The following is a 19,017-nucleotide window of genomic DNA, read 5'->3' as shown; positions in this document are numbered from 1 at the left end:
CTGGAGCCAGAGTAGCCCTTCTGAGTTGTTCCAAGCACTGAAGGCCTAGCAAGTTCCCAGGGGTATTAAACTCAATAAGCCTGTCAGCCTCCACAATGCCCGCAACAGGTCTGGGCACAGATTGGAGAGAAGCTGGGCTCCCAACTGCACCAGGAGGGAGTGGCCCACAGCCACAGAGCCATGGAGACTCAGGCAGGGGGTTGCTCCAGCACTTCTTCTGGAGAGGTTTTGAGCCCCAGATGCAGTTAGCACAGCTGCCCGCCCCTTATCTTAAGACGAAGTTTGTTGCCACCATATCTTCTGCAAGGCCCAGCTGGGGACCCCGAGATACTGGCAAAAAAGCAAATGTAAATCCAGCTTTATCGGTAAAAAAGGAACAGCAGATTTAACTGGAAATTCCCACCTGGCCCAACAGCACCAACCAGAAAGAAGGGAAGAAGAGAGGAAAAAACTGCAGGAAGGAGAGAAAGGAGGGAGGGAGGGAGGGAGGAAGGCAGGGAGGGAGGGAAAGAAAGAGGGAGGAAGGGCACAGGGAGCAGGGAGACTGTAGATCAGGGTCTGAATGGAGACTCGGTCCTGGAAGTAAATGATCCAAGGCTCCAGGTGCTGGGGAGAGAGCAGGAGGGGAGGGCAGCCCGTGGCACTGCCATCTAGAAGGGTAGCGGCTCTTCCACACGAATGTTGAGGACGACATCCATGTCTGGGGTGCACCTGGTGGGAGGCAGCACAGAGGGCCATGAGGGACCAGAGGTGGGGGTGTGGGAGCACCCGCTCAGGGGAGCCCTGCTCTTTAGAACTCTGGTACTTACTTGGGTTGGGGGGCAATCCCAAAATACAATCTGTGACCTATCTGTGACCTCAAAGCCCAAATGTGCATACACAAGCATGAACACACATACACACACACACATCAAAAATGGAAAATAAATTAGTCTGGCAGGACGAATGTTCCCTGGACAAGTCTGAGGTCAAGAGGCAGCAGGAACTCAGCTCTGAAATGCTGGGGGCCCTCAAGACAATCACTGGCTTTGGAGTGAGGATGACAGGTTTGATAACTTGACTCCGTGTCACCTTGAGCAAGCTATTTCTACTCTCCCAGCCTCACTCCTTCAGTTGGCACTTAAGTGAAAAGCACTCTTGAAGTGCCAGACCCCAGGTAAGCCTGTTTCCTCATCTGTCAAATGGGTTTAATATCCTAACCTCAGTTGGCCGAGCACAGTGGCTCACGCCTGTAATCTCAACACTTTGGGAGGCCGAGGTGGGCGGATCACAAGGTGAGGAGATCGAGATCATCCTGGCTAACCCAGTGAAACCCCCTCTCTACTAAAAATACAAAAAAATTAGCCGGGCCGGGCGCGGTGGCTCAAGCCTGTAATCCCAGCACTTTGGGAGGCCGAGACGGGCGGATCACGAGGTCAGGAGATCGAGACCATCCTGGCTAACACGGTGAAACCCCGTCTCTACTAAAAATACAAAAAACTAGCCGGGCGAGGTGGCGGGCGCCTGTAGTCCCAGCCACTCCGGAGGCTGAGGCAGGAGAATGGTGTAAACCCGGGAGGCGGAGCTTGCAGTGAGCTGAGATCCAGCCACTGCACTCCAGCCTGGGAGACAGAGCCAGACTCCGTCTCAAAAAAAAAACACGGCCACCCAATTTTCCCGGGGGGGGAGAAGGTGCCTGTAGTCCCAGCTACTCAGGAGGCTGAGGCAGGAGAATGGCGTGAACCCAGGAGGTGAATGGAGCTTGCAGTGAGCCGAGATCGCGCCACTGCACTCCAGCCTGCGTGACAAAGCAAGATTCCATCTCAAAAAAAAAAAAAAATCCTAACCTCAGTCATTGGTGGAAAGATTAAATGAGCCCATGCCAGCATATAATAAGTGTTCAGTGAATGACAGGCATTATTATTTCCATGAAAGTAGCAAGAGAGATGGATTCCCATCAGCAATATATTCCCCATCGCAGGGACCAGCACAAATATTTTAAGAGGTTGAAGGATTACACTCTCTTTCACTCTTTCTCTCTCCCAAGGAGACCATCCTCTCTCAGAGTTTCAATAATCTACTGATACACATGAAGTATTTAGGCAGGAAATGTCAGGATACTTGCAATTTACAATACTATTCACAAAAAAAAAAAAAAAGAATGAACATGAAACCAATATGGGGAAAAAAAACAATTTCTAAATCTAGATGGGTAAAACTGGCTATTCATTATATCATTCTCTCTACTTTTCTTTATATCTGAAATTTTTCCTAATAATAGTTTTATTAAAAAGTGCATCTCTATGGTGGCAACACCTAAATTTCTACTTCCAGCCAATATCTGTCCTCTGAGGTCTACACTTATCTTGTCAATTGCCCACCCAATGACTCCACCTTGATTATCTCACGTAAACCAAACTTACTGTCCAAGTCAACTGTATGGTTTTTTGTTTTGTTTTGTTTTGAGACATGGTCTCACTCGGTCACCGAAGCTGGAATGCAGTAGTGCGATCACAGCTCACTGTAGCCTGGAACTCCTCAATCGAGCCTCCTGCCTCCCAAATTTACTACATCCCCTGGAGACCCTAGCACCACTCCCTAGCACAGCTCCCCCATCAGTCTCCTTTGTCTAGTGAGTTTCTATACATCCTTCAGGCCTCAGTTTAAATGTCACATCCTCAGGAAAACCTTCTTGACTGCCCAGACTCACTGGCCTGAGTCGCTTTTTTTTTTTTTTTTTTTGAGATGGAGTCTCGCTCTGTTGCTTAGACTGGAATGCAGTGGCACAATGTCGGCTCACTGCAACCTCTGCCTTCTAGGTTCAAGCAATTCTCCTGCCTCAGCCTCCCAAGCAGCTGGGACTACAGGCACCCGCCACCACGCCCGGCTAATTTTTGTATTTTTAGTAGAGACGGTGTTTCACCAACTTGGCCAGGCTGGTCTTGAACTCCTGACCTCATGATCCACCCACCTCGGCCTCCCAAAGTGCTGAGATTACAGGCATGAGCCACCGCACCCGGCCCCTAAGAGTCACTTTCACAGTGGCATGTACTCTACTCCGCAGCTCCAGGCTCCGCTGCAACTCCACAGTTACTTGTGGCTCATTATCGACTCATGTCCAGTTCCCTCTTTGGCTCCATGAGGGCAGGACCGAGAACTGTTTTCATTCACACAGTGCCTGGCATTCAGAGGCACTTCATAAATCCAATAGCATTTTGTTTTGGGGTATTTTTTTTAGAAATAGAAGAAAAGGAAGAGATGGCAATAGGAGAGTAGAAGGAAGGAAAAGGATAGGAGGGAGAGACAGATATAGATGAAGAAGAAAAATTAAAGAATTTGCAAATGCTAGGCTCTGCCACACATGGTCCTGTGGTGTATCATGGAGAGGTAAGCCTGGGGGACCCCCAACCCAATCACAGAGGGCTTGCCCCAAGGGAGGGTAGGCAAAGAATTGGTTTCTGGGGCCCAAAAACCTGCCAAGTGGAGAGGACATCCTTCTCTCCTTGTGGAGTGTCTTCCAGGCTATTCTTCCCTGAAGCCAACCACCCACTCAACTCTGCCTTCCTCAAGAACCCAGAAGTGGAGGGCTGCACCCGCTTGGTTGATACATGGAATGTGGGAACTACAAGAGCCCTTAGAGATTACACAACCCAGCCTGCTGTGTACAGATGGGAATCGGAGGCCTCTGCAGAGATGGGAAAGGTCACATCTGCCCCTGGTCAGTGGCAGATCCAAGGTGGAAACCTAGGCCCCTCCCTCCCTGTACAGGGTTCTGCCATCCACACCAGGCTGCCTTCCCCAAGAACAGAGAGCCTCTGTGAGCTCAGAGTGTGGCTGGTTTAAGAGGCAGTGGCAAAAAGATCACATACTTGGGTCTCCGAAGCAGAACATCCTCAAACACGACCTCTCGGGGTTCCTGGGTCTGGGCCTGGAGCTCTTCCACCTCGGCCCTTAATACGGGCATGTTCTCCTCAAACTGGTCAATAAACTGAGAGGAAAGGCATAGCAGGGGAGAAGGGAGAAGCCAAATGCCCCCCAACCAAAGGGAGAAAGGTCAAAATGAACAAGGAGCACAGCTATCTGGGGAAATGGTATGGGCTCTGTTACTGGGACTTGCTGGACTCCAGACAGGGGACCTCCCCATGCAGGGTGGGGCTGGCTTCCAAGTGAGTAACAATATTTAGTGGTGCTGAAACAGGTGAGGGATCACGGAGAATGGAGACAGGTTACAAACTGGCAGAGAATGCTCAATCATGGGAATAAATGGAGGCTGGCAGAAATAGCGAAGGGCGTGCACATTAAAAACCGATGAAGAGGCAAGATCATGAAAATTAATTCAAGAAGACAGTGATGGTGAAGTTCATACTGATAATGGGTGGTGGGCAGTGACAAGAATCAAGGGGTAAAGATGCATGGTGGCTAATGGCTGAATGGGTGATTTGGTGATGTTGCAAATGGTTCATAGCCAGCGATGCAGGCTAACGAGGCAAGGCCTAGGTTGGTGTCAATCACCTTCCCAGATGAAAGACAAGTGACGGTAACGGCACCAGCAAGGAGGCAGGCCAATACCAGAGTCAAAGTCCTCCTGAGCGCCAGATCAGGAGAAGGCTGACCCACTCCCACAGGCCGTGGAGACTGCCCACCCACCGCTCCCCTACAGGGACCACCACCTTCCTCACCCACGCACTTCTCTGAACCTTTGCATGCATTTCAGCAAGTCCTGGCTTTCCCACATCTTCTGTAGGAGAGCCTCCTCATAGGGACGCTGGGTTTCCTGTGGAGGAAGAAAAGGTCTGGCCCCCAGGTGCCTCTTCCTGGGCAGCAAAACATGGTAGAGACCAATAGGGCTGCAGTGGGCCTGGAGGCAGAGGATGGGGAAGAAGGCGGGGTGGGAGTAGGACCTGGATCCCCCCGCCTCCCACACAGCAACTGGCTACTCACTGCCACCACAGAACTCAGAATTTTTTTCTTCTTCTTCTGAATCTTGTCAGACAAGGATTCCAGGACCTTTCTGCGCATCTCACTGAGGTCATCCAGCTCATCCTGGGATCCAGCAGAAGGGTGTTGGCCACCAGCCCGGACTCCTACACAGTCTGGTGGGGGAGGGGCAGGGGGTCCCCTACCTGCTGGCTGTCCTTATCCTGCTGCAGCTGGCGCACAAGGGTGGCGATCTGGACAGACTTGATGGAATACTCATGGTCCATGTAAGTGCTCAGGAAGTTCACTTCCTCCCGGGTCTTCTCAATCTTGGCATTCAGCTGCTCTGCCTGCTGCTCTAGATCTGGGGAGGGGTTAGGGAGGTCGGCAGGGACAGGAGGCAAGACCTTCCCTCAAGCACCTGGGCCCCAGGAGGCCCAGGAGGCAAGGTCTCCTTGGCCAATAACTGGGGTCTGGGCTGAGGCGAGCTCACATAGGGCAGGGAGGTGGTTAAAAGATAAGGCTCTAGAGGGTTTTCCACCCCTGCAGGAGAAGAGGCAATGCTGGGTAGGAAAAAGGAAGGGAATTGGTGCACGATCCCTAGACTAGTCCCCACTCTGCCACTGACTTGCAATGTGGCCCTCGCCAAGACTGTCCCTGTCCAGACTTCACTCTCCTCAGAGACACACTCAAGGAAGTGAGACCAGGCAGATGGGGTGACAGTGGCTCCCAAGACACAACCCATGGCAGGATTAAGGCAGAGTCTATCCTGTCTTCCTCCAGAGAGAGATCTCCAATGTCTGGGGTTGCCTGATCCACCGCCCCTCTGCTCAGCAGCTGTGTAGTCTGCTCAGGGAAAAGGAACCACAGGCCAGGCAGGATGGAAGCCAGGAGACCTAGGTTCTAGCCCAGCCACTGACTCCCAGAAGGACCTTGGCAGGAAACGGAGCCAGGCTAGGGTTGGATTCTGGCTCCTAGCTATAAAACCTTCCACAAGCTACCTCACCTCTCTTAGTCTCGGTTTCCTCACCTGTAAAAAGGACAGCTTCCCTGCCTCCAGGTAGTTGCAATGACTGGGTGTGTGCCTGTAACAATGCAGACATTGGTAGAGACCCAGACATGGGGCCTGGAAAGACCTAAGTGCTGGGTAAGTAGGCTATTCGCTCTGTATCTTAGCCTTCCCATCTGCCTAGAAGAGAGACGATGGGGCTGAGGGTTTCTGAATGGCAAGTACAAGATGAATGCTGTGCTGCTAACCTCCCCAAGGTGCCACGGGGAGGGTCAAGGAATTCGCCCAGGGATTCTTACAGCTCATCTTGCATTTCTTCTTTTCTTCCCACTCCTGAAGCTCAGACTTCAATTGCTGCAGCCTCTTCTTGTTTGAATACTCCAAGATGTCGATGATGGTCTGCGGGAGGGGTGGGGTCAACTCACCGGCAGGCTCTGCTGGCTCTCAGAAGCCGCCACCCAGCACTTCCTCTGAGGAGTCCCGAATCCCAACCTCACTCCCAGAAACCTGACCAGAGGCTAATCGAGACAATAACAGAGTCCACCCCTAGGATCGTTGTAAGGACTATATAAATACATACAGATCGCTTGCTATTACACGTAGAGGTATTTGAAAATGCTGGTGGTGGTAGCAGCTACCTCTTGCACGGGTACAGTATGTGCAAGGTAAATCCCCTCTGGGACCAGTGCTATTGTGCCGCATTTCACAGAGCTCAGGGAGGCAAAGTTAGCTCAAAGTCTCCCAGCCAGTGAGTGCTGGCGCGTTGGGGTGAAACTCCCATCTTGGTCCTCTTGCAAAGCCCACGTGAGGGGAGTGAAGGTTGAAGAAATGTGTCTTCCAGTTGGAGGAAGCAGCATGTGCAATGGGCAGGGAAGGGCAGGAGAGGGCGCGCGAGCGCGTGGAGGGAGGGAAGGAGGGCGGGCGGATGCCGCGGGCACTGCCGGCCCCGAGGGCAGAGGCGCGGGTCTCACCGCCAGGATGTCCTGCTGCTGCAGCAGGGCCCGCACGTTCAGGGTCGTGCTGTTCTCCATGTCCTGGATGGTCTCGATCAGCTCCTCGTTGAGCTTGGTGAGGAAGTCCTCATGGCTTTGGAGCTCTCGCAGAGCGGTCCTCCCGTTACTGAGCATCATCTGCGGGCGGAGGGAAGAGTAGAGAGGCGGCGCTGCGCCCTGCCCAGCCAGAGCCCCCAAAAGCCCGTGGACCGCCGCCCCAACCCCGCCAGACTCCCGCCCCCTTGCGGCCTTCTGCTGGTAAATGCGGCCCAAGCTGGGCGGCGGTTCCCCATTGTCTGCGCCGCCCAGGAGCTCTGGGACTCTCCTCCGTTCGGAAATGCACGTGTACCCATCATTTCACATCCCTGAGGTGCGGGTGCAATTTACAGTTGGTGGCGTGTCACCATATAATCAACAAATATCTTAGTGGGTAAATAAAGATGTGCCTTAGTATCAATGGCTTCTCAGAATCAATTAAATACATAAATAATAATAAGGGCCGGGCAGGGTGGCTCACATCCGTAATTCCAGCACTTTGGGAGGCCAAAGTGGGCCGATCACGAGGTCAGGAGTTCGAGACCAGCCTGACCAACATGGTGAAACTCCGTCTGTACTAACAATACAAAACTTAGCGGAGCGTGGAGGCGCATGCCTGTAATCCCAGCTACTGGGGGTGCTGAGGCAGGAGAATCGCTTGAACCTGGAAGGCGGAGGTTGCAGTGAGCCGAGATCGTGCCACTGCACACCAGCCTGGGTGACAGAGGAAGATTCCATCCCAACAATAGTAACAAACGCCCCAGGTAGGTAAGAAGGTGGCAGAGCGACCACCATGTCTGGAGGAGAAGCAGGGGAGGCAAAGTGGATGATAAACGTCAGCATTTCCTGGCAGGCCGTGGAGCTAATGAGTACTCTCATTTCACATAACAGCCCCCTATGGAACAAGGAGGGTCTGAGAGTTAAGTGACTCGCCTAAGATCACACCCAGCAGGTGCATAAAATCTACAGTAACAATAACAATTGTTGAGGGCCCTCTACATGCCAGGACAGTTGCCGTGCCTTGCTCTGCAGGTAGCACATGCTATCGGTTCACCTGCCAACAGCTCTACATTTACTAGATTAAGTGGAGGCTCAGAGAGTTTAATTACTTGCCCAGTGTCACACAGTCAAGAAGTGGCAGGGCTGGAACTGGAAAGCCAGACTTCTGAGTCCCAATGTCTGCCTTTCCACTATGCTAAAACAAGAACTGGGTAGCCTTAAAACTGCAAGGCATGGCTGAAACACGTAGTGACTAAGATTTAGATGTTGAACCTAGACACACCTTGGTTCAAATCCCAGCTCAGCCACTTACCATCTAAAAGAATCTGGGCAAGTTAGTTAATGTCTCAGAGCCTCCTTATATTCATTCTAAAGGTAAGCAAACTAATACCTGTTTTAGAGAACTGCCGTAAAATATAAATGAGATTGGACAGGTGCGGTGGCTCACGCCTGTAATCCCAACAATTTGGGAGGCCCAGGTGGGAGGATCACTCAAGGCCAGGAGTTCAAGACCAGCCTAGGCAACATGGTGAGACCTCATGTCTACAAAAAATAAACAAAATTAGCTGGGCGTGGTGGTGTATGCCCACAGTCCTAGCTACTCAGGAGGCTGAGGTGGGAGGAATGTTTGAGCCCAGAAGATCGAGGCTGCAGTGTTGAGATTGTGCCACCACACTCCAGCCCGGGTAACAGAGCAAGAACTTGTCTCAAAAAGTAAATAAATAAATAAATAAATAAATAAAATTTTAAAAAATTAAAATGTTAGCTGGGCATGGTGGTGTGCACCTATAGTCCTAGCTACTTGGGAGGCTGAGGCAGGAGGATCTCTTGAGCCCAGGATTTTATGGCTGCAGTGAGCTATGATTGTGCCATTGCACTTCAGCCTGGGTGACAGAGCAAGACCCTGTCTTTACAAAAAACAAAGAATAAATAAATAAATGAGATGAAATGTACAATCAAGCCGCTTAGTGAGAGTGCACTCATACGCACTCAGTGAACAATAGGTGATACTTCTGGCTCTAACCCTCTACCCCTGCCATAAATATTTGCTCTTTTATTTGTTCCAGTTCTTCCTCATTTCTCTATCCTTTATTAAAAACTACCCCTTCCTACCCCTCAGCTCCTTTATTTCTCATATAACAGTAATCATGCCGATGTACTGAGTGCTTCCTATGCGGCTGATACTGTGCTAAGCACTTCATATGCACTGCAGCACATCAGCACATCACCCTCACAGCAACCCTAAGAGATGGGCACTATTATTAGGCCAACTTTATAAAAGCGGACAGCAGTCAGGCACAGTGGTTCATGCCTGTAATCCCAACACTTTGGAAGAGCAAGGTGAAAGGACTACTTGAGCCTAGGAGTTAGAGCCTGGGCAACAAAGGGAGATCCCATCTCTACAAAAATTAGCTGGGCATGGTAGTGCATGCCTATAGTCCCAGCTACTCTGAGAGGCTGAGGTGGCAGGATCACTTGGGCTTGGAAAGTCCAGGCTGCAGTGAGCCATGATCATGCCACTGCATTCCAGCCTGGATGACACAGTGAGACCCTGTCTCAATCAATCAATGTGGATACTAAGGATTAAATTCAGTGACTTATCCAAGGTCACACATAGCAGAGCTGTCATCCTTGAAGTCCGGGCTCCTAGCCACTCCACTATCTTGTCTCCACATCACCAGACCAAAATACCCAGAAGTATCTTGTGAAAAACGTTATTCTCCAAGTCCTGGGCCCACTGAGACAGCAGTACTAGGGTTTCAGTTCAAATGTCACCCACCTTAGCAGCCTCTCATTAGCACCCTACCTAAAACAATTACCGCCACACTCTCCTCCGTGCCTCTAGCCCCCAACCTTATTCTTAGACTTCTCTTTGGCTCTTATCATCACTTCAAATATCTTTCTCTTGTTGATTGTCAGTCTCCCCTATCCAATAGAATGTAAGTTCCCTAATATCAGAGGCCACATCACTGGTGAATCCTCCCACTCAGAACAGAACCTGGCACATGGTAGGTGCTCAATCGATATTTGTTGATTCACTAAATGAATGAAAGATGGTAAGAGAAAGTATTAAGAACTGGACTGGTTAGGAGCACAAGTTTTAGAGCCAAATTGTCCAGATTCAGCTTCTATATCAATCAAAAACACATAAACCCCTCTAAAGTTAGGATAAAAATAACAGAAATGGCCGGGCACAGTGGCTCACACCTGTAATCCCAGCACTTTGGGAGGCCAAGGCGGGCAGATCACCTGAGGTCAGGAGTTGGAGACCAGTCTAGCCAACATGGTGAAACCCCATCTCTACTAACAATACAAAAAATTAGCTGGGCGTGGTGGTGGGTGCCTGTAATCCCAGCAACTCAGGAGGCTGAGGCAGGAGACTTGCTCAAACCTGGGAGGTGGAGGTTGCAGTGACCTGAGATCTTGCCACTGCACTCCAGCCTGGGTGACAGAGTGAAACTCTGTCTCAAAAAAAAATAAAAATAACAGAAATATGAGTTCCTCCTTTAAGAATACTGGGCCACCTCTAAACCATTTTGCAAGATAAAAGGTTAAAGGGGGAAAAAATCGTTTCAAAGCAAATTGTATTTTCCCTTGTTCTTTATATAGTAGTCATTGTTCATTGAGCTATTAAAGACTTTCTTGAAGAATTATTATATAGTATTTTGTAGTCTTTATAATACTTAGTATTTTACTTTCTGCTATGCATGCTAAGGACTCATCTTCCTTTAGGCATTTCAAATACTTTGAAACATTGTTCAGATAATTACAGAAGCCATAAAACAACCTATAGTAAGGAAATTAATTACTTACAATTGCATCAATTGATGTGAAAATTTTAATTGTCAGTTTCTAAGGCTTGCTTCAAAGTACACTATATGAAAGTTTAATTTACTGGAATTTTTGTTTTATTTTGTTTTGGTTTTTTTGAGATGGAGTCTCACTCTGTCCTCCAGGTTGGAGTGCAGTGGCACCATCTCAGCTCATTGCAACCTCTGCCTCCCAGGTTCAAGCGAGTCTCCTGCCTCAGCCTCCCGAGTAGCTGGAACTACAGGTGTGTGCCACCATACCCAGCTAATTTTTGTAGTTTGAGTAGAAATGGGGTTTCACCATGTTGGCCAGGCTGGTCTCGAACTCTGACCTCAAATGATCCACCCACCTAGACCTCCCAAAGTGCTGGGATTACAGGCATGAGCCACCACACCCCGCCAAGTTACTGGAAATTTTAAGATAAAGAAGCCACTAGATCGTGTTCCTAATGCAACAAAATAACAAGCAATTCTGATAATTTCTTGAGTCTTAAACAGAACAGCAAATGCTTTGTATAACTGGCTTTGACCCCTGATCCGGCCATTTCCTGACTGTGTGACCTGGTGCACGTCATGTATCTCCCTGCACCTCAGTTTCCCGGTTTGTAAAATAGGAACGAGGATAAGCGTGCTCGCACGGTTCCTGTGAGGAAGCAATGAGTCAAGTCTGGCACCCACAAAGTTCTCAGCACGTTTGCTAGAGCCATCATCCCTGTCCCCGCCCTGGGCCCAGTGTCCAGGGAAGATGTGCCTCATACCTTCATTAACCGGATTTTGGCCTGCATCTTCCCAGGGTTCAACTTCTGCCTTCTATGTAGTTCTCGTGGATTCTTCGGCTGGTGGCTTGTCACCACTGTAGTGGGCTTGGAGTGGAACACTAGGGGTAGACAGGAAAGGACAGGGAGAGAGTAAGGGTACAGGCTGGCCTGAGGCCAGGTTCCCGGGAGTGCACCTTTAATGAGAGACGGGCCAGGCCAGCTTCACCCTCTGGCTGCCTTATAATGTGACACTAGACTGAGAGTGAAATTCATACCCTTCATTAAGCTCCCAGGACCTACTCTGGGCCTCGATATAAGGGAGGGACAAGCCCTGGTGAAAGAAGTAACTATGAGCATGGGCAGAGGGGCGGGCGGGGCAGCCAGGAACCCCGCTCCCAACTGTCCAGTCAGAAAGAGATCGGGAACTCCCACTCCTTGTGTCTTTCCAGTAGCTGCTGCAGCACAGGACGGCAGAATGACCAGAGTCTAGCAGGCCTGAATCCAAATCCCTGCTGTCCCACCAACGTGGCTGACAGAAGGCCTGATGGGGTAGGGGTTAAGAACAAGAACTAATGAACCAGACAGTCTAAGTTTAAATCCAGGCTCTTGGTCAGGCATGGTGGCTCACGCCTGTAATCTCAACACTTTGGGAGGCCAAGGCGGGAGGATCACCTGTGGTCAAGAGTTCAAGACGAGCCCGGCCAACATGGTGAAACCCTGTCTCTACTAAACATACAACAAATTAGATGGACATGATGGTGGGTGCCTGTAATCCCAGCTACTTGGGAAGCTGAGGCAAGAGAATCGTTTGAACTCAGGAGATAGAGGTTGCAGTGGTGCGAGATCGCACTCTAGCCAGGCGACAGACAGAGACTCCATCTTAAAAATATATATATAATCATAAAAAATAAATTTTTTAAAAATCCAGGCTCTGCCTTCTACTAGCTGTGTGACCTTGAGCAAGTCAAATGACCTCTGTGTCCCTCCATAATCATCACGCCTACCTCGTAGGGTCTTCGTGAAGATGAAAGAAGAAGTTACTATACCTTAAAGGAGTTTGGAATAGTGCCTGATGTATATTCAGTGCTGGATACGCATTACCAGTTGTTACTCTTACTTCTGGTGACCTGAGAAGTGGGACCTCAACACCAGACAAAGGCACAGCAGCTATGCAAAACTCCAACTGGCTGTCTCTGAAACACTCTAATTGCTGTGGTTCTGCCAGATAGGGAGTATAGGCATCTGGGGGGCATATTCTTAGAATCCCTGTTTTCTCTCCGCCTGTCATGCAATGACATGAGACAAATCACCCAGGTGGATCCAGCTCTACTCTCAGTCCCCACCGAAATCCCTGCTTCAGGTACAACTCATCTAGGAAAGATATTAATCTCTTTAATAGATCAATGTCCTCACCTTGAGAAATGGTGGTATTAACTATGGAGATGATTAAGTAAATTAATTTTGTGTTTAATTTATAAATTACCTGTATATATCCGGTTTTTAGTTGTATTGTATAAGAGATAGAATGATTAATAGGTTAATCTTATGATTCTAATTTTAAAAGTGTAAGTGGGATTTTCATTTAGATTTAAGTTGAAAGGTTTAAGACACTCTTATTAAATATGTATAAATTACTTTTATTATTTAAGAGAACATAAGATTACCTATATTAATTTTTTTTTTTTTTTTTGAGGAGGAGTCTGGCTCTGTTGCCCAGGCTGGAGTTCAATGGCGAGATCTTGGCTCACTGCAACTTCTGCCTCCCAGGTTCAAGCAATTCTCCTGCCTCAGTCTCCCGAATAGTGGGATAACAGGCACCCACCACACCCGGCTAATTTTTTTATTTTTAGTAGAGACGGGGTTTCGTCATGTTGGCCAGGCTGGTCTTGAACTCCTGACCTCAGGTGATTCAGCTGCCTCAGACTCCCAAAGTGCTGGGATTACAGGTGTGAGCCACCGCGCCTGGTCAGATTACCCATATTTAGAAGTTTAAGTATTAGATATACAAGAATTATGTAAATACCCAATGGGTTTTTGTTAATCAGACAAGTGAACTATTTGAAAATGAAAATGAATATGTTAAATTTTAAGATGTGGCTTAAAAGGTTTAGGAGAATTTAATTAACCAAGTTTCAAAGCCCCCTTACAAGTATTTATAAAAATTGTAAGATTCTTAAGTTGAATTTAAATGCTTAAGGAAGATTTGCAGTTTTAATAATGAGTATTTATTTTCATTATTGGTAGTAGCCCTGATTTATCTTTTTTTAAAATTCAACCTTTTATTTCAAGATAGCTCAGATTCACAAGCAGTTTTAAGAAATAATACAGAGGGGGCCGGGTGCAGTGGCTCACGCCTGTAATCCCAACACTTTGGGAGGCCAAGGCGGGCGGATCATAAGGTCAGGAGATTGAGACCAGCCTGGCTAACACGGTGAAACCCCGTCTCTAGTAAAAATACAAAAAAAACTAGCCGGGCATGGTTGGGGGGGCGCCTGTAGTCCCAGCTACTCAGGAGGCTGAGGCAGGAGAATGGCGTGAACCCGGGAGGTGGAGCTTGCAGTGAGCCAAGATCGTGCCACTGCACTCCAGCCTGGGGGACAGAGCGAGACTCTGCCTCCAAAAAAGGAAAGAAAGAAAGAAAGAATACAGAGGGGCTGGCTGTGGTGGCTCATACCTGTAATCCCAGCACTTTGGGAGGCTGAGACAGGTGGATCACCTCAGGTTACTAGTTCAAGACCAGCCTGACCAACATGGGGAAACCCCATCTCTACTAAAAATACAAAAAATAGCCAGGTGTGGTTGTGCACGCCTGTAATCCCAGCTACTTGGGAGGCTGAGGCAGGGGAATCGCTTGAACCTGGGAGTTGGAGGTTGCAGTGAGCTGAGATCACACAACTGCACTCCAGGCTGGGTGTGAGAGAGAGAGAGACTCTGTCTGAAAAAAAGGAAAGGAAAGGAGAGGGGAGGGGTGGGGAGGGAAAGGAAAAAGAAAAGGAAAAGGAAAGGGAAAAGGAAAGGAAAGGAAACAGAGGGAGTCTATGTACCCTTTACCCAGTTTTTCCCAATGTCAACATCCTGCAAAAGTACAGTACAGTATCACAACCAGGATATTGACATTAAGATGGGCAAGGTATAGAACTTTTCCATAACCACAAGGATCCTGCCTGTTGCCTTTTACAACCACACCCACTTCCCTCCCCTTACCACCCTCCTCACAACTCTGCCCTAACCCCTGCAATCACTAATCTGTTCTCCATTTCTATAATTTTGTGATTCCCAGAAGGTTATATAAATGGAATCATCTAGTATGTAACTGTTGGGATTGACTTTTTTTACTTGGCATAATTCTCTGGAGATTCATCCAAGTTGTTGAATATATCAGTAGTTCTTTCCTGTTTATTGCTATATAGTTTTCCATGGTATGGATGCACCATAGCTTGTTTAAACATTCACCCATTGAGGGACTTCAAGGTTGTTTCCAGTTTTGAGGTAGTATGAATAGGGCTGCTATGAACATTCACATACTGGCTTTTGTGTGAATGTAAGTTTTCATTTCTCTGGAATAAATGCCCAAGAGTAAAACTGCTGAGTCAGATTACTAGGAAGTGCATGTTTAATGTTGTTAGAGACTGCCACACTAGTTTCCAGAGAGGCTGCATCATTTTACCTTCCCACCAGCAACTGCGCACAATCTGATTTCTCCTCTTTGCTAGCATTTGGTGCTATCACTATTTTTTTATTTTAGCCATTTTTAATGAGCCATTAATTTAATGAGCCATTATTTTAGCTCATTATTTAGCCACAGTGAGGTATGCAATGATATCTCACTGTGGCTTAACTTGCATTACCCCAATGGCTAATGACGTTGAACATCTTTTTAATGTGCTTATTTGACATCTGTATATCTGCTTTGGTGAAATGTCTCTTCATGTCTTTTTCCCATTGCTTAACTGAATTGTCTGTTTCATTGTTGGGTTTTTAGAGTTACTGAGATATTCTACATAGTAGTCCTTTGTCAGATACATGGTTTGCAAATATTTTCTCCAAATATTATCTCTTGTCTTTTCATCCTCTTAAAAAGGTCTTTCATAAGCCGGGTGCGGTGGCTCTCACCTATAATCTCAGCACTTTGGGAGGCTGAGGCGGGCAGATTACTTGAGGTCATGAGTTCGAGACCAGCCTGTCTCTACTAAAAATACAAAAATTAGCCGGGCATGGTGGAACACGCCTGCAGTCCAGCTACTCCGGAGGCTGAGGCAGAAGAATCACTTGAACCCGGGAGGCAGAGTTTGCAGTGAGCTGCACTCCAGCCTGGGCAACAAAGTGAGACTCTTTCTCAAAAAAAAAAAAAGTTCTTTCACAGAACAAAATTTTTAATTTTGATGCAGTCCAATTCATCTATTTTTCTTTTATGGGTTAAGCTTTTGGTGTGATATCTAAGAACTCTTCACTTGGCCCTAGGCCCCAAAGATTTTTCTATCCTGTTTTCTTCTAAAAGTTTTTCAGTTTCACATTTTACATTTAATTTCTATTTTATTTTATCTTTGAGCTAATTTTTATATTTGTTGTTAAACCTAAATTTTTTTTTTTTTTTTGCCTATGGATGTCCGATTGCTCCAGCGCCACCCATAGAAAAGGCTTTCTTCCTCCACTGAATTGTTTTTCCACTTTCTGAAAAACCCATTGGGAATATTTGTACGGATTTATTCCCGTTTCCTCACTGGGAAGTGCTGGCAGTGTCCAGCACGGAGCTGATCCTTCATTCCCTGCTTGGTGGTGCTGATTCCAAAACTGGGATAGTGCCGGCAGGAATGAGTGGGGAGGTCATCTTCTAATCCCTACCTGGCAGAAGGTAGTGCTCTGACGCTCTCTAGGGTAGTGTCAACAAAGTCCAGCAGTGACAAGATTTCATGAAGTGTCATGAGGTGGGACTCATCACCTCTGGATTTCACTCAACTCCCCCAGCCTACCTATGTCAGTAGAGCCTGGTGGGAGCCTGAGCCTATATCCCTACCCAGCATCAGTGAGGTAAAATAAGGTGGTGGGATGCAGGGCAACTTGGCATTCTACTCTCCCATCTCCTTTTTGTGTTTCAGTGTTGCCCACAGGGGAGCTGATCTAACATTACTTACTCGGAGGCAATGAGGTGGTATGAGTGATTTTATACATAGGTGTATACATAAGTATGCTATATTGTCTATGAAGTTCATTTCAGGATACCAAAGAAATATTACAAAATATTTGCTATTAATTCTTACAACAATCCTATGCAGTATTAGCATCCCCATTTCACAAATGAGAAAACCAAGGCTCAGAGAGATGAATGATTTTTCCAAGTGAGTAAATGGCAGAGCCAAAATCTGACCCCATGTCTGCCTGAGCCTGACCCAAGGCCTCAGAACTCCCGTGTAAAGCATGATAATGATGTGGCAGAGATTATTCTATGAGCTCACCAAATCTTGTTTTCTTTTCTTCCTGGAAAACCAGAAGGACTACATTTCCCACCTTCCCTTGTGGTTAGCAGAGGTCATGTGGCTAAATTATGGCCCCTGAAACATGAGTAGGAGTAACATTTGGCACTTCAAATCTGGACCCCCACCCCAAAAAAAATGCCCACATAATTGTCCATGTTCTTGTCCTTCTCTTCCCTCTATGCCAGCTGAATGCAAAAGTATCCAGCAGAAGACTTCGAGACCTTACAAAATATCAGATCCACAAGGTCAAAGGAACCTGGATCCCTGAATGACCATGTGGTACAGAATCCCTCCTTCCTCAGATCCACAAATGTACTGTGACATAAATGAGATATAAATTTCTATATCAATACTTGCAATTTGGGCATTGTTTATTATATCAGTTAGCCTACCCTAATATAAGTGGTGTCACCAAGAACCAAGAGCAGCCACTCTATCCTGTCTCCAACCTCCACATCAGCTCCCAGGTGCCTCCACCCACCTGGTTGGACCCTAGTCAAAGTTTTCATTTTGCTTGTATGAAGGCTGTTGGCTTGTTGGACTGGAGGCAGAGTAGATGGCTTGGTTTCCTGCTTGGACTGCTGCCATGGAACATAATCCTACAAAATAAACAAGCAGTCACATAGCACCATGAGTTCATACCCAGCTGCACCCTTTTCAGATATCTGTAACCTCAAGCAAGTGACTTGACCTCCCTGAGCCTCGATTTTCTCATCTGTAAAGTGGATCTAATAATAAAACCTACTTCTGCCAGTTGACACAAGAATTCCGAGAGATATTTATGAAGCATGTGGTAAGTGCTCCATAAATGTTAGCTATCACTTTTTTTTTTTATCAGCCAGCCAGAATTTACTAAGCACATCCAGGCTGTGAGGTGCTAAGAACTGTAAGAAACAGAAGGCATGGAAAAGACGCAACATCCACCCTCAGGAAACCAGAGTAGCAATCAGATGAATAAGAGAGCAGCATAATACATCCTTATATTCTAATAAGACAGTGAGAGGAGAAAAACGAGGTTCTGAGGCTTTCTCTGGCTCCCATAGCAAAGTGTGTGACCCGGCTGGGACTGGAATTCGGGTCTCTAGTCTATATCCATGGAGCAGTCACGACCGTGAGAGTGGAGGGCAGGTGGACTGCAGGGCCAGCGAGCCTCCCACCCCAGCCCTAGTCCCTCAAGACTCACCGGAACCTGGAACTCATGGACTGTGGAGTGAGTCCCAGAGTGGTTGAGTCTGGAAAGAGTTGGGAAGGGAAAGAACTTCCATTATCCCCAGCCCAAGAGGCAGCAAGCAGCAACTCGAAACAGGATTGGAGTCTTAAACCAGAAACTGCAGTTCGCGGGTAGAATAGCGCCGCGGGAGTGGGGCGGGGCCAAGGAGATGTGGGCGGGGAGAGGGCGGGATCAGAAGACCGAGGGCCGACCTCTAGGCGAGGGCGGGACATCGGCGGGGTGTGAAGTACTCATGCGCATTCCGCCTTTCTTCAAAAAAAAATTTTTTTTTTAACCTACTTTTGTAAGACATGCGCCATTGGGGAAGAGAAGCTGCGAGTCTGTGAGACACTGATCTTCTAGAATAACTACTCGGCTTTTCCAACTTCCTTGTCTCAGTGTAGATCGCGCAGTAACCCAGGCCACTCAAAGGTCCGGACACCCGATGCTTTCGCCAGCGTCTCGGTCTCCAAGGAAACGTGACGCCGGCTACCGAGCGCCTAGAGGGACTAACCTCTCAAGGCAAAAATCTAGTTCGGCCCTCTCTTCAATTTTCAAATTCCCTTCAGTTTGCTCTGCCCATAATCCTAAAATATTATATCATATTTCTCCACTCTCATCAAACTTCCACCACTTCCTTCGCCATCTTCACTCTTGACTAATGAGTTTGCTTCCAATTTTACTAAGGAAATTTTGGGAATCAGTAAACCCACTAGTTCACAGCACCATTTACTCGCCTACTTGCCTCCCTCCTGTAACTACATATAAACTGCCTACTAAGACCAATTCCTACATTTGTGCACCGAATCCTATCCTCTCACATTTTCTCAAAG

At 47.7% G+C, this 19,017-nt stretch overlaps 1 protein-coding gene across 2 annotated transcripts; it reads right to left on the bottom strand.

The window, feature by feature from the left end:
- Positions 1–343: 343 nt before the first annotated feature.
- On the bottom strand, positions 344–18,383 carry C20H20orf96 (chromosome 20 C20orf96 homolog). 2 transcript variants are annotated; one of them, XM_023220198.2, is made up of 10 exons: positions 18,158–18,383; positions 17,456–17,573; positions 11,501–11,619; positions 6,877–7,035; positions 6,205–6,304; positions 5,103–5,260; positions 4,921–5,022; positions 4,667–4,753; positions 3,849–3,967; positions 344–711 (listed from the first exon to the last, which is right to left on the bottom strand). In XM_023220198.2, the coding sequence occupies exons 2-10, from the start codon at positions 17,481–17,483 to the stop codon at positions 651–653; spliced, it is 933 nt and encodes a 310-aa protein (XP_023075966.2). In that variant the 5' UTR covers positions 17,484–17,573; positions 18,158–18,383; the 3' UTR covers positions 344–650. The 2 variants fall into 2 exon arrangements, with proteins under 2 accessions (XP_023075966.2, XP_023075967.2); XM_023220199.2 differs by lacking the exon at positions 17,456–17,573 and having other exon boundaries at positions 18,158–18,336.
- Positions 18,384–19,017: the final 634 nt, after the last annotated feature.

The sequence above is a fragment of the Piliocolobus tephrosceles genome, chromosome 20, assembly GCF_002776525.5.
Source record: "Piliocolobus tephrosceles isolate RC106 chromosome 20, ASM277652v3, whole genome shotgun sequence".
Taxonomy (NCBI): domain Eukaryota; kingdom Metazoa; phylum Chordata; class Mammalia; order Primates; family Cercopithecidae; genus Piliocolobus; species Piliocolobus tephrosceles.
This window is presented reverse-complemented; position numbering and strand designations above follow the sequence as displayed.

Coding starts and splice junctions, on each gene's coding strand:
- C20H20orf96 (XM_023220198.2), bottom strand. CDS start 17,483: ATGAAAACTTTGACTAGGGTCCAACCAG. Junction 6,305..6,876: donor AGCAGCAGGACATCCTGGCG/GTGAGACCCGCG, acceptor CCCCTCCCGCAG/ACCATCATCGACATCTTGGA. Junction 3,968..4,666: donor GCATGCAAAGGTTCAGAGAA/GTGCGTGGGTGA, acceptor CTTTCCTCTCAG/TTTATTGACCAGTTTGAGGA.